Source organism: Cetorhinus maximus, chromosome 3 (genome assembly GCF_964194155.1).
Source record: "Cetorhinus maximus chromosome 3, sCetMax3.hap1.1, whole genome shotgun sequence".
Taxonomy (NCBI): Eukaryota; Metazoa; Chordata; class Chondrichthyes; order Lamniformes; family Cetorhinidae; genus Cetorhinus; species Cetorhinus maximus.
In genome coordinates, this window is record NC_135881.1 from 41,932,637 (window position 1) to 41,946,992 (window position 14,356).

Below are 14,356 nucleotides of genomic sequence, written 5' to 3' on the forward strand. Positions count from 1 at the left end.
CAAAGGGGATAGACAAAGTAGATGTGGAGCAGATGTTTCCCCTTGTGGGGCATTCTAGAATGAGAGGCCATAATTTTGGGCTATGGGGTGGTAGATTTAAATCAGAGCTGAGGAGGAATTACTTTTCTCAAAGGGTCGTGAATCTGTGGAATTCACTACCTCAGAGTGCAGTGGATGCCGGGACACTGAATAAATTAAAGGAGATAGACAGATTTTTAATTAGTAACTGGTTGAAAGGTTATGGGGAGAGGGCGGGAAATTGGAGTTGAGGCCAAAATAAGATCAGCCATGATCGTATAGAATGGCGGGGCAGACTCGAGGGGCTGAATTGCCTACTCCTGCTCCTAGTTCTTATGTTCTTATGTCACTGGGGGCTGTGCCTAAGCTGCTTAAATCCTAACCTCTGGAATTCCCTCCCCAATCCTCCCTGCCCCTCTCCCTCATTTTCCTCCTTTAAGGTACTCCTTAAAACCTACCTGTTTGACCAAATATCTCCTTATGTGCTTGGTGTCATATTTTGTTTTATAATGCTCCTCTGAAGCACCTTGGAGCATTTTGTTATATGTGTATGTATATATATATGTGTATATATATATATATATATATATATATATATATATATAGGTGGTTATGTAGCTCAGTGTCATATTTTGTTTTCTCATGCCTCTGACAAGCGCCTCGGATATTTTACTTTGTTTCATACATTTACGGGATGTGGATATCGCTGGCTAGGTCAGCATTTATTACTCATCCCACTTGTCCTTGAGAAGGTGATGGTGAGCTGCCTTCTTGAACCGCTGCAGTCCATGTGGTGTAGGTACACCCACAGTGCCGTTAGGGAGGGGGTTCCAGGATTTTGATCCAGTGACAGTGAAGGAACGCCGATATATTTCCAAGTCAGGGTGGTGTGTGGCTTGGAAGGGAACTTCCAGGTGGTGGTGTTCCCATCTATCTGCTGTCCTTGTCCTTTTGGATGGTAGCTGTCGTGGGTTTGGAAGGTGCTGTCGAAGGAGCCTTGGTGAATTCCTGCAGTGCATCTTGTACATGGTACTCACTGCTGCGACTGTGCGTCATTGATGGAGGGAGTGACTGTTTGTGGAAGGGCTGCCAATCAAGTGGGCTGCTTTATCCTGGATGGTGTTGAGCTTCTTGAGTGTCATTGGAGCTGCACTCATCCTGGCAAGTGGAGAGTTTTCCATCACACTCCTGACTTGTGCCTTGTAGGTTGTGGACAGGCTTTGGGGAGTCAGGAGGTGAGTTACTCACTGCAGGATCCCTAGCCTCTGACCTGCTCTTGTAGCCACAGAATTTACATGCCTAGTCCAGTCCAGTGTCTGGTCAATGGTAACCCTCAAATGTTCAGTTAATTGTGCTGTATAAATACAAGTTGTTATTGCTATTATTATTCCTTGTTGTCGATTTGAGCTAGCTTGCAGTTACAGTGATGATGTTCTATATTATGAATGTATCCCGTTGCTTTGAGACTGCGTTAAGTGTCCAGTATTCCAAATCTAAGAGGAACAATATTAGCTTTGACTAGAATGGTACTATTGTTCTCACCCAAAATAAATTCTGTCATTCACAACGCTCCTCAACGAATTCCCTACGCCTTAGGCATGGACATGCTGCTGGGCCTCTACCAGTGACATTCTAGAATTATCCCTGGAGACGCATAAGATTTGCCATAGCATTTCACCTTACCTGCTACAGAGCGCTTTCCCCGCATTGGTACAGGTAAAACTGGCACTTGTGTTTGTGGAACTTGTGTGCATGAATCTGTGTTCCATCACTGCGCTGCATTTTGAGGCTATGATGGTTGAAGATTGCTAGAAATTAGTATTATTCTGTAGACCAGTAGTTCGCAAACTAAGGCCACGGAACCCTGAGGGTATATAGAGACTTTGCAGGAGGTCTGTGAAATAATCTCAAGTGGGTGAGGGAGAGGGAGGGAATCATCAGGGTGTAAAGGAAGGAAGAAGAAAAGCCAAACCACTTGCTTTGTATAAGTTAACGGTAGTTAGTGTTGCTCCTGCACAACTGGCTGATAAGATGGCCAATCCTGAAACCCCCGCTAAGACTTGGCCCTTGTCGCTGTTATGGGCGCATCAGCTGCCATGGTTTCAGCAGAGTCTTGCATTGAGTTTTGGTAGGAGGAGAGGTGGGAGGCCAGTTGTTGCTGTGATATGAGAGGGCATTCTATTTGGACTTATGCGTCGAGTACATGCCATTGTAATGCTGCCCGGTCTGCTGACTATTTCCAGCATTTTCTGCTTATGTTAATCTCTTGGTTTGATTCTTGTAATACTGGTAAAGTTGTCAGTTTGAGTTGCTTAAATCATCCACTATGTTGCATGAAAATTCCTTGAATGACAAAATAACAACGAGAAACTGGGCTGGGTTTGCACGATTCTTCACAATATTCCCGAAAATGTCATGTTCAAGTGAGTACTTTGTAATCGAATAATAACCTGCTTTGAGCCTGTTAAATGAGGTGATATTGATTTAACCAATAGCTGTTTGTATTGGATGTGGTCTGTGAACTGCTTGGGGTGTGTATGCCATTAATATAAAATCTTCAACCACATTAAAAACTATTTGTTTGCTATGTAGTTGAATGCTAATAGAGTCACAACTTTCCTTTATCTCTGGTTTCTCTGGTCTCATGACTGTCCACATCAGTGAAATTGTCGACAGGTTACAACTCTAAATAATTGCCTGTTTTCTTAAAAGCATTATTAAAACACTTGTAGTTTTTTTGCATTATGAGTATTATATCTATTATAATAAGCAATTTTTGTCTGTCCGGACTGTTTTGATTGGTCAGTTTCAGGGGTGTGCCTATTGGTAGGTATATTTGGTGGGTTGCGCCTGGCTCAGCAGTGTGATGATAATTGGTTAAGTAGATATTTTAAAACTCTATTGTAAAATTAGAGTACTGATAGTACTGAGTTTAACAATTTTTTGATCTAATCTGATGCAAGGCACCTGAAGTAAGGTGTAAGGCCTTTTGTTTATGGTGGGGGCGTGGGTGAAATTGGGGAGGAGGTGGTGCACATTTACCCATCTTTCTCATGAGCCACAGGCTGGTCAATTTTTTTTGCAACAGCAATGAACAGGAAGATTCCTGGGGCATATTTTGGGATAAGTTCTAAGTAATGGAAAATTGCAAGATTCAAGTGAAACACTGGAGAATTGTTTTTTCCCCTGAGGAGTCTAAATGTTTTGATTTCCTATTTGATTAAAGCAATTATATATTCAATAACACTTAGTATCTGAAAGCTATTCTTTATGCGAACAATGAAGATTCACTAGATTTGATGAAAAGGTTTTACAAAAGCTGGGAGGTGAATTAACAGAATGTGATAAATGACCAAATAATTTGTTTTCAGTGATGTTGCTGAGTGATAAATGTTGGCCAGCTCCCTGGAAAACTTTCCTACTCTTCTTTGAATAACGCCATGAGATCTTTAACAGATGAGATATTAAACCAAAACACTATCCACCTTTTGAGTTAGATGTAAAAGACCTTATCCGTCAGTACCACACTGGAGTATTAGCTTAGATCAGGGGTCAGTAACCTGTAGCTGTGAGGAAAAGTGTGGCTCTAAAACATCTCCTTTTCCAGTTGGTTCGAGTTATTGTGGAAAAAAAGGCATAAGTCAAGAAAATGATGTCAAAGAACTACCTATCCATTTCTGGTACCACCCTTGCAAATCTCCTGTTGCCCTCTCCAGTGCCTTTTTGGAATATGACCACCAGAATTGCACACAGTATTTTGTGTGATCCAACCAAGGTTTGATACAAGTTTAGCAGATTTCTCTACTTATCAATTTTATTTCTGTCAAAATAAAGCCCAGTGCTTGGTTTGATTTTTTTTATGGTCTTGCTAACCTGTGGCATAACTTTTAATGGTTAGTGTATTTTGTAGTAATTGACCGAGATCCCTTTGTTGTTCTACCCCACGTAGACTTGCTCCTTCCAAGTACTAAGTGACCTTCCTATTCTTCTTAACAAAATGTACTGTATCACGTTTATCTATGTTGAACTTCAGTTGCCAATTACTTGCCCATTCTGCAAGTTTATTAATTTGCTTCTGTAATTTGTTGCAGTCCTCCTCAGTATTGCTATACCCAACAATTCGGTGTCACCTGCAAATTTAGAAAGGCTCAAAACCTTTGCTGAAAGATATCCACCGAGAAGTGAGAAAAGAACATGCAGCTATGAATCTCCAGGAAAATGTTGATAACACGGAAGGCAAATTTAAGCTTTGGGTAGTATCAAGATTGAACTTTGAAACTTTTACCAAACTGGATTTCTGTCCGACGTATAAAGAAGACTGAAATTACATGAAACTCAGTAGTAACTGCGGTCATTCTTATAAGCATCAGAGAGAAGTTAAAGCAAATGACTTTACAGCATCAGCTAAGTGCGTAGATTCCTTAGATTCTCGGTAAACAGTTTTGTTCCTCTTAAAGCATGCTTATTCCATGACTGCATTCTGTATATTTTTTTGTATTGCAACTCCTAATAGTTCTCATTTTAAGCAAATTTTTTGGAAGAGGCTCTTTAGGTATTAAAGGTTCCTGGCCCCTGGCCTAGATTATATGCCCAAATCACTAGAATTAGGTTTATATGCATGAATTTCTGATTCTGAGTTGAGAGTACTCCCACTGAGCCAGGCCTTGCACCATTGTAAGGGTATTATGAATATGACTTGCATACATTGATGCCAGGAAATCCTAAGTGTACTGACTTGAGGTAATTTCAAAGGAAATTTTAACCGACTAGAACCATAAGCTTCCTCAATTGAAATGAGGTATAATCTTGCTAATATTTACAGAGCCTTAAAATTTCATGTGGGAGAATCAAATACACTTGTTAATCATCCAGGCAGTAGTTGGTTTTGTTCTGTTCCGCAACAGAACTTTGTGTTATCACTAGATGAGATTTAAGAAACTGGGTAACAGAACACCTGTTAAAAATTTTATTCAATATCTGAAAATTGCACTTCTGATTTTAAGCACACCTTAGGCCAATGTCAATTTGCATAAGATTTTAAAAAAAGAGAAAAATTTACATTCCTATTGTGCCTTTACAACCTCTGGATGTCCAAAAGCACGTGACAGCCAGTGAAGTACTTTTGAAGTGCAGTCACTGTTGTAATTCGGGAAATGTGGTAGCCAGTTTGCACACAGCATGATCCTGCAAATAACAATGTGATAATGGCCAGGTTTTTGTGATGTTGGTTGAGGGATAAATATTAGCCAAGACACTAGGGATAATTCCCCTGTCCTTCTTTGAAATAGTGCCATTGGATCTTTTAAGCCCACTTGAAAGGGAAGCCAGGACCGTGGTTTTTTTTTTGTTCATTCACGGGATGTGGGCTTTGCTGGTCGGGCCAGCATTTATTGCCCATCCCTAGTTGCCCTTGAGAAGGTGGTGATCAGCTGTCTTCTTGACCAGCAGCAGTCCATGTGATGTTGGTACACCCACAGTGCCGTTAGGGAGTTCTAGGATTTTGACCCAGCGACAGTGAAGGAACAACAATATATTTCCAAGTCAGGATGGTGAGTGACTTGGAGGGGAACTTCTAGGTGGTGGTGTTCCCATCTATTTGCTGCCCTTGTCCTTTTAGGTGGTAGTGGTCGTGGATTTGGAAGGTGCTGTCTAAGGAGCCTTGGTGAATTCCTGCAGTGCACCTTGTAGATGGTACACACTGCTGCTACTGTGCTTCGGTGGTGGAGGGAGTGGACGTAGTGCCAGTCAAGTGGATGCTTTGTCCTGGATGGTGTCAAGCTTCTTCAGTGTTGTAGGAGCTGCACTCATCCAAACAAGTGGGGAGTCTTCCATCACACTACTGACTCGTGCCTTGTAGATGGTGGACAGGCTTTCGGGAGTCAGGAGGCGAGTTATTTGTTGCATGATTCCTAGCCTTTGACCTGCTCTTGTAGCCACAGTATTTATATAGCCAGTCCAGTTCGGTTTCTGGTCCATCATAACCCCCAGGATGTTGATAGTGGGGGATTCAGTGGTGGTAATGCCATTGAACGTCAAGGAGCGATGGCTGGACTCACTCTTGTTGGAGATGGTCATTGCTTGACACTTGTGAGGTGTGAATGTTACTTGCCACTTGTCAGCCTAAGCCTGGATTTGGCCAGATATTGCTGCATTTGGACATGGCCGTGCTTCAGTATCTGAGGAGCCGCGAATGGTGCTGAACATTGTGCAATCATCAGCAAACATCCCCGCTTCTGACCTTATGATGGAAGGAAGGTCATTGATGAAGCAGCTGAAGATGGTTGGGCCTAGGACACTACCCTGAGGAACTCCTGCAGTGATGTCCTGGGGCTGAGATGACTGACCTCTAACAATCACAACTCCAGCATGATGCCACCACCAAACACATCTTCCCTTCACCCCCCCCCAGCGGCTTTGCGCAGGGATCGTTCCCTCCGGGACACCCTGGTCCACTCCTCCATCACCCCCTATACCTCAATCCCCTCCCACGGCACCTTCCCATGCAACCGCAGAAGGTGCAACACCTGCCCCTTTACTTCCCCTCTGCTCACCGTCCAAGGGCCCAAATACTCCTTTCAAGTGAAGCAGCATTTCACTTGCACTTCCCTCAATTTAGTCTACTGCATTCGCTGCTCCCAATGCGGTGATCTCTACATTGGAGAAACCAAACGCAGACTGGGTGACCGCTTTGCGGAACACCTTTGGTTTGTCCGCAAGCATGACCCAGACCTCCCTGTCGCTTGCCATTTCAACACACCACCCTGCCGTCATGCCCACATGTCCGTCCTTGGCCTGCTGCAATGTATCAGTGAAGTTCAACGCAAACTGGAGGAACAGCACCTCATTTTCCGACTAGGCACTTTACAACCTTCCGGACTGAATATTGAGTAAAACAATTTCAGATCATGAACTCTCTCCTCCATCCCCACCCCCTTTCCGATCCCCCTTTTTCCAATAATTTATAATTATTAAAAAAAAATAATTATTTTCCCACCTATTTTTAAATTTATTTTGATCTATTGTTTTATCTCCACCTTTTAGCCCATTTCGATCCGATCTCTTCCACCCCACCCCCACTAGGGCCATCTGCCACTAGCTTGTCCTGCTTGTTACCCTTAATGTCCCCATTAGCACGTCCCTTAGCTAATATCACCACTGTCAACACCCCTTTGTCCTTTTGTCTATGACATCTTTGGCAATCTCTTCTTTGCCTCCACCTATCACTGGCCCCCTATCCAGCTCTACCTGTCCCACTCCCCTCTACCAGCTTATATTTCACCTCATTTCTCTATTTCCTTAGTTCTGATGAAGAGTCATATGGACTCAAAACGTCAACTGTATTCCTCTCCACAGATGCTGTCAGACCTGCTGAGTTTTTCCAGGTATATTTGTTTTTGAACCACAACCACCTTCCTTGGTGCTAGGTATGACTCCAAACAGTGGAGAGTTTTCTCCTGATTCCCATTGATTCCAGTTTTGCTAGGACTCCTTGATGCCACACTCGGTCAAATGTGGCCTTGATGTCAAGGGCAGTCACTCTCACCTCAGGCATTCAGCTCTTTTGTCCATGTTTGAACCAAGGCTGTAACGAGGTTGGGAGCTGAGTGGCCCTGGCGGAACCCAAACTGGGCATCAGTGAGCAGGTTATTGCTAAGCAAGTGCCGCTTGATAGCACTGTTGATGACCCCTTCCATTACTGATGATGGAGAGTAGACTGATGGGGTGGTAATTCGCCAGGTTGGATTTGTCTTGCTTTTTGTGTACAGGACATACCTGGGCAATTTTCCACGTAGCCAGGTAGCTGCAAGTGTTGTAGCTGTACAGGAACAGTTTGGCTAGGGGCACGGCAATTTCTGGAGCACAAGTCTTCAGTATTATTGGCGGAATGTTGTCAGGGCCCATAGCTTTTGCAGTATCCAGTGCCTTCAGCCATTTCTTGATATCACATGTTAGTGAATTGAATTGGCTGAAGACTGGCATCTGTGATGTTGGGGACCTCCGGAGGAGGCCGAGATCGATCATCCACTCGGCACTTCTTCTCGGCTGAAGATTGTTACGAATGCTTCAGCCTTATCTTTTGCACTGATGTGCTGGGCTCCTCCATCATTGAGGATGGGGATGGGCTCCTCCATCATTGAGGATGGGGATATTTGTGCAGCCACCTCCTCCAGTGAGAGTTGTTTAATTGTCCACCACCATTCATGACTGGATGTGACAGGACTGCAGAGCTTAGACCTGATCCATTGGTTGTGGAATCGCTTAGCTCTGTCTATCACTTGCTGCTAATGCTGTTTGGCATGCAAGTAGTCCTGTGTTATAGCTTCACCTCATTTTTAGTTTGCCTGGTGCTGCTCCTGGCATGCCCTCCTGCACTCTTCATTGAACCAGGGTTGATCCCCTGGCTTGATGATAATGGTAGAGTGCTGGGCCAGGAAGTTACAGATTGTGTTCAAGCACAATTCTGCTGCTGCTGATGTCCCACAGTGCCTCATGATGCCCAGTCTTGATTTGCTAGATCTGTTCAAAATCTATCCCATTTAGCTCGGTGGTAGTGCCACACAACATGATGGAGGCTATTCCCACTGTGAAGGCGGGACTTCGTCTCCACAATGAATGTGCAGTGGTCACTCCTACTGATACTGTCATGGACAGATGCATCTGCGGCAGGCAGGTTGGTGAGGATGTGGTCAAGTATGTTTTTCTCCCTTGTTGGTTCCCTCACAACCTGCTGCAGACCCAGTCTAGCAGCTATGTCATTTAGGACTCTGCCAGCTTGATCAGTAGTGGTGCTACCGATCCACTCTTGGTGATGGACATTTGAAGTCCCCCACCCAGAGAACATTCTGCGCCCTTGCCACCCTCAGTGCTTCCTCCAAGTGATGTTCAACATGGAGACTGATTCATCAGCTGAGGGAGGGCGGTACGTGGTCATCACCAGGAGATTTCCTTGCTCATGTTTGACCTGAAGCCCGGTGTCGATGTTGAGGACTCGCAGGGCAACTCCCTCCCAACTATATACCACTGTGCTGTGGGTCTGGGACAGGACGACATAGCCAGGGATGGTGATGGTGGAGTCTGGGACATTATCTGATTCCGATGAGTATGATTCCGTGAGGTTGACCAGCTGTTGCTTGACTAGTTGGTCTCCCAATTTTGGCTAATAAGGAGGACTTTGCAGGGTTGCCAGGTCAATGCTGGGTGGTCATTCCTTTTTTGTGTCTATGTAGCAGTGTGTTACAACTGAGTGACTTGCTAGGGTATTTAAGAGTCAACCACAATCACATGTAGGCCAGACAAGGACCACAGATTTCAATGGAAACTGACAGAAGCAATTCAACAATCCACAATGGTTTCATGGTCATCATCCGACTTTAAATTCGTTTTTAATTGAATTCAAATTCCACCATCTACTGTGGCAGGATTTGAACCCGGGTCCCCGGAGCATTACCCTGGGTCTCTAGATTACCAGTCCAGCGACAATACCACTACGTCATTGCCTCCCCCACATGTTTTTCCCCACACAGGTTTAATGTCTTATTGAAAAGACGATGTTATGTTTTAATATTGGTGTGGTTGATAACTTTTTAAAGACTAACCAATACTCTCAGAGGTGATTGAACACTGCAGCTATCTACTACAGTAGCAGAACTAACAAAACAACATGGATTCTGCGATCCCATAATGTACTGGCTTGCAAAGTGCTGCTCAAGACACTCAATGCATATTCCTGCCCCCCCCCCCCCCAATTGGAAATGTCAGTTTAACAAAACATTTTCTCAACTAGGTAAAGAGGGTAGACTGCCTCTATTTCTGCTGAACCCATCTCAAGTTTCCGACTTTATAAATTCAGATGCTCAGGAGGCCTTCTCTCCTTGTGTGGGTTACGGTGGACTTCTGGTGCTCTTACAGGGTAATGTTCATTGGAGACTGATGGCAATTTAGAAGTTGTGTCTAATGCAGGTGAAGGTGAGACTGGAGTTGGCATTCCTTGATTTGGAGATGGCTCTCCTATAAGAGGTGTATCCTATGATGGTGCTTGACTTGGTCAACATGTCTCCGCCAGGTGAGATCATTCGTAGTTTAGACTGTGTACGAAACTGGTCCTGTTTGAGTACTCACCGTAGCAGGAACCCATTTAGCTCCGGTGGCATAACTATGAACTAGAATTTCTTGTCCAGAACAGAAAATTCTTGGCTTTGATCTTTGTGCTCTTCTCTCCACTTGGTCGTGCTGTTGATCTTGCACAACTTGTCGTGTTTTTGTTGGTCTCAGCAAGTCAGGCTTGTATCTGCTGGAGTTTAGAAGAGTAAGAGGTGACTTGATTGAAACCTTTAAGATCCTGAGGGGTCTTGACAGGGTGGATATGGAGAGGATGTTTCCTCTTGTGGGAGAATCTAAAGCTAGGGGTCACTGTTTAAAAATAAGGGGTTACCCATTTAAAACACAGATTAGGTGAAATTTTTTCACTGAGGGTCGTGAGTCTTTGGATCTCCCTTCCTGAAAAAGCAGTGGAAGCAGAATCTTTGAATATTTTTAAGGCAGAGGTGGATAGATTCTTGGTAAGCAAGTGGGTGATAGGTTATCAGAGGTAGGTGGGATGTAGATTTTTGGTTACTATCAGATCAGCCATGATCTTATGGCGGAGCAGGCTCGAGGGGCTGAATGGCCTATTCCTCTTTGTTCGTATGTATCAAAGCAAGTGCGCAGTTGCTGTCCCATTAGTAGGAATGTTGGAGATGCTTTAGTTGTAGCATGTGGCATGTTTCAGTATGTCAGCAGAAATGTGTCCAATCGCTTTTGAATGGAGGAATGTCCTCGTGCTGAATTTAAAGCATGTTTCATGGTTTGAACAAATCCCTCGGCTAAACCATTGGTGGATGGGTGGTATGGTGCTGAGGTGATGTGATGAATTCTGTTACTTCTGAAAAAATTCTCACACTCCTGTGAGACAATCTGAGTTTCATTGTCAGTCACATGTTGTACTGGTAACCCGTAACAACTGAACTTTTCTCTTAGCCTTTGAATAGTACTCTCAGCTATATTAGAGGACTTCACTGAAACTCCTGGCTATTTGGAATGAGCATCCACAACCACCATGAACATGGTTCCTTCAAATGGTCCAGCGCAATTGACAGGGATGCGCAGCCAGGGGTTTTCCGGCCACTCCCATGGATGGAGGGATGCCAATGGAGGCATGTTTCTCACACTCTGAAATGAAGGACAGGATCTTGCCTTGGATTCAATGTCTTGGTCCAGGCCAGGCCACCAAAAGTAGCTTCTTGCAATCTCTTTCATGTGACATATTCCACACTGCCCACCATGCAGTTGGTCCAACTAGTTTCCTCAATGGTGGTGGAATAATAACTTGTATGCCCCAAAGCAAACATCTTGAAGTGACAACTTCATCCTCCTGGAAACGTAAGGATGACTGTCAGATGAGACTCGGACGTTCGGGGAAGAGTTGCCATGCATCTCAAGGTCCATGCCCTTGGACAATGTTGGGTCCACTCGAGTGGCCTTCTTGATTTGAACTGAAGTGATGGGTGTGTTCTCCAAATGTGCAAAGTAGAAAATGTCTTCTGAGCAGTGTCCACATGGCTGACTGGTAGCGGCAGCCTCGAAATTGCTATGCAATGTAGATTTTCAATATTTGACGTCATATGTGTGAACGCTCAATATCAATTCCCAATGCTGCATTCTGTTTGCAGCTAAAGAAGGCCTGCCTGTATGTGGACCAAATACTGAGGTGAATGGTCAATAATCAGTCAGCAGCGTGAATTTCCATCCAAACAGGTACTGGTGAAGTTTCTGGATTCCGAAAATGATTCCCAGTGCTTCGCATTTGATTTGAACATACCGGCTCTCTGCTTTGCATCAAGTTTGTGAAGTGAACGCTATGGGCCTCTCCACACCTGAGGGCATTATGTGTGAAGCAAAGGCCCCAACTCCAAAAGGCGATGCATCACATGCAAATTGTAGAGGTAAGGAGGGGTCAAAGTGCGTCAGTATCTCGGAACCTGTCGGTGTCGCTTTAGCCTCCATGAATACAACATCACAGGCTTCTGTCTGTTTTCAGGCTTTGTTCTGACACAGAAGCTTATGCAGGGGTTTCAGCAAGGTTGCCAGCTATGGAATATATCTCCCATGATAATTCAACAGCCCTCAGAATGAGCGAAGCTGGCTGGTATTCTGAGGAGTTGGAGCCTTGACCTTGCAGGGTGCTTTGTGAAGCCCGGCAGCAACAATGACATGCCCCAAACATTCCACAGGGGGCTGAAAAAACTCGCATTTGTCTTTGCAAACCCCTAGGCCATACGACTCTAGCCTTTGTAGGATGGCATCCAAGTTCTTGATGACCCTCAACAGTCCTGTCCATTACCAAGATGTCATCAAGGTAGCACTGCACTCCAGGCAAGCCACCCAGGACCTGGTCCATAGCCCTCTGAAACAAGGCTGGAGCTGATATTCCAAAAGACAAATGGCAACATCGGTACAGTCCCTTATGTGTTGTGATGGTAAGATATTCTTGTGACTTCTCATCAATGTGCATTTGTAAGTCAGCCTGGAATAGATCTAGTTTCCTGAATTTGTGTCCACCAGCCAGGCCAACAAAAAGGCCCTCAATATGGGCAAGTGAGTGTTGTTCAGCACACAACATGGGGTTAACAGTAACCTTGATCTCCACAGATGTGTATGGGACTGTCATTCTTGAACACTGAAATGATGGGTGTTGCCCACTCGCTATGGGAGATAGGTACTAAGACTGCTACTCCTATCTTGACCAGACGCTCCAGGTCACCTTCGACTTTTGATCATATGGCATAAGGCACAGTTCTGGCCTTCAAAAATTTTGGTTGAGGGCCAGCTTTGATATTCAATTTTATGGTGATTCCCTTCATGCTTCCCAAATATCCTTTGAAAACAGCAGCATATGTTTTTTTTTATAGCAGCTGTCAGACCAATTTCTTCTTTTGCAATGCTGTGTACTTCTGCCCATTTTAACCAGATCTTCTCAAGCCATGACTGTCCTTTTTCTTTGGTTTGCCTTTCTGATTCACTGCTACTTTTTGTTTTTACAGGCATGCTCAATGTGCCCTTTCTTGCCACACTGACAGCATTCAAGGTCTCTGCACCAACATTCAGATGGATGGTGACCAGGCTTTCCACAACGGTAACGTTCTCGGCTGCTTGCTATCTTGTGTGCACACTCAGCTGTCAAGTTATGTGCTTGAGTTGATGCACTCAGCTGCTGTGCTTCTTTTGCAGCCAACTCCATGGAGACTGCAATCTCTATGGCTTTCTGCAAAGTGGGGTTAGCCTCTGTCAGGAGGCGTTTCTGGATTGCTTCAGCACAAAAGCCACAGAGCAACCTGTCATGGAGGGTATCGTTCAGTACTCCCTTGAATTCACAATGTTCAGTGAGTTTTTAAGTACTGCAACATACTGCACAATTGTTTCCCCCTCTTGGTTTCTTTTGTAAAACCTAAATCTTTCTGCTATGACAAGTGGCTTAGGGGAAAAATGCATCTCCAGGACTTTTATAGTGTCATCATATGATTTTGTGCCAGATTTGTCAGGCTGCACCAAGCTTCTTAATAAGCCAAATATTTTAGCTCCTATTGCACTTAAGAAAGTTACCATCTTTCTATCATTTTCAATTCCCAAAAGCATTCAATGTAGGAGCTGCACTGCTCCACAGTCTCATTGACATGTCCTGTAGGTCCAGTAAGTGTCGTCATTTTCCGCCTTTTTATTTTCTCTTGTTCGTCAGTTACTTTTTGTTTACTGTCATTTTCTTCTTTTGTTGTTACCACTTTAAATGCTATTACTGCTTTAAGACAGTAACTGTTTTTTAAATTCAGGCTGTCAGCAGCTGCCAATTATGTCTCTGTGGTTTTTCCCGATCTTTTTGGGTTTTTGGCGAGCTCTGCAGTGATCATAGACCTTCCCTTTCTTTAAGTTTTAAACTTGTTAAAACTGTAGCACGTTCTTCTGTGTCTTTTTGAACCCTGCATGTCCGGTATATTTGCAACTTCGGAGGCTGTCTGCAGCTGGCAGCCTTGTTGCTGTATTTTTCCCGCGTTTTCTCGGGATCCCTATGATCGTGGGTCTCTTTTTTTTTTCTGCAAATGTGGCTGCTTCGCTCTTTTCTGTGAACATTTTTCTGAACTTCTTTCGTGTTCAGAAAAGCACAGCAGCGATTTCTACCCTTTTTGTCTTTTTATCTTCGCCTTGCAGATCCCTTTTGTCTGAACTTTGGGAGCGGTCCGGGAGAGTAGGTGTGCTTTTTTTTAACTAGGAATTTCCTTTTACTAGCTGTTCAGCTTTTCGAGTGACC

The 14,356-nt window shown here is 44.2% G+C and overlaps 1 protein-coding gene across 6 annotated transcripts in view; it reads left to right on the forward strand.

The window, feature by feature from the left end:
- Positions 1-14,356, forward strand: part of znf438 (zinc finger protein 438) — a 217,389-nt gene that overhangs the window by 42,374 nt on the left and 160,659 nt on the right. The window contains exons 2-3 of one of the 6 annotated variants that reach the window (XM_078537743.1): positions 4,110-4,450; positions 13,098-13,189. The exons of 1 other annotated variant lie outside the window; for it this stretch is intronic. In XM_078537743.1, coding sequence (XP_078393869.1) covers positions 4,347-4,450; positions 13,098-13,189 — 196 coding nt within the window. In that variant the 5' untranslated portion in view covers positions 4,110-4,346. The remainder of the gene's footprint in view (positions 1-4,109; positions 4,451-13,097; positions 13,190-14,356) is intronic. 4 more of the 6 variants (XM_078537750.1, XM_078537741.1, XM_078537767.1 and 1 more) reach the window with 4 other exon arrangements.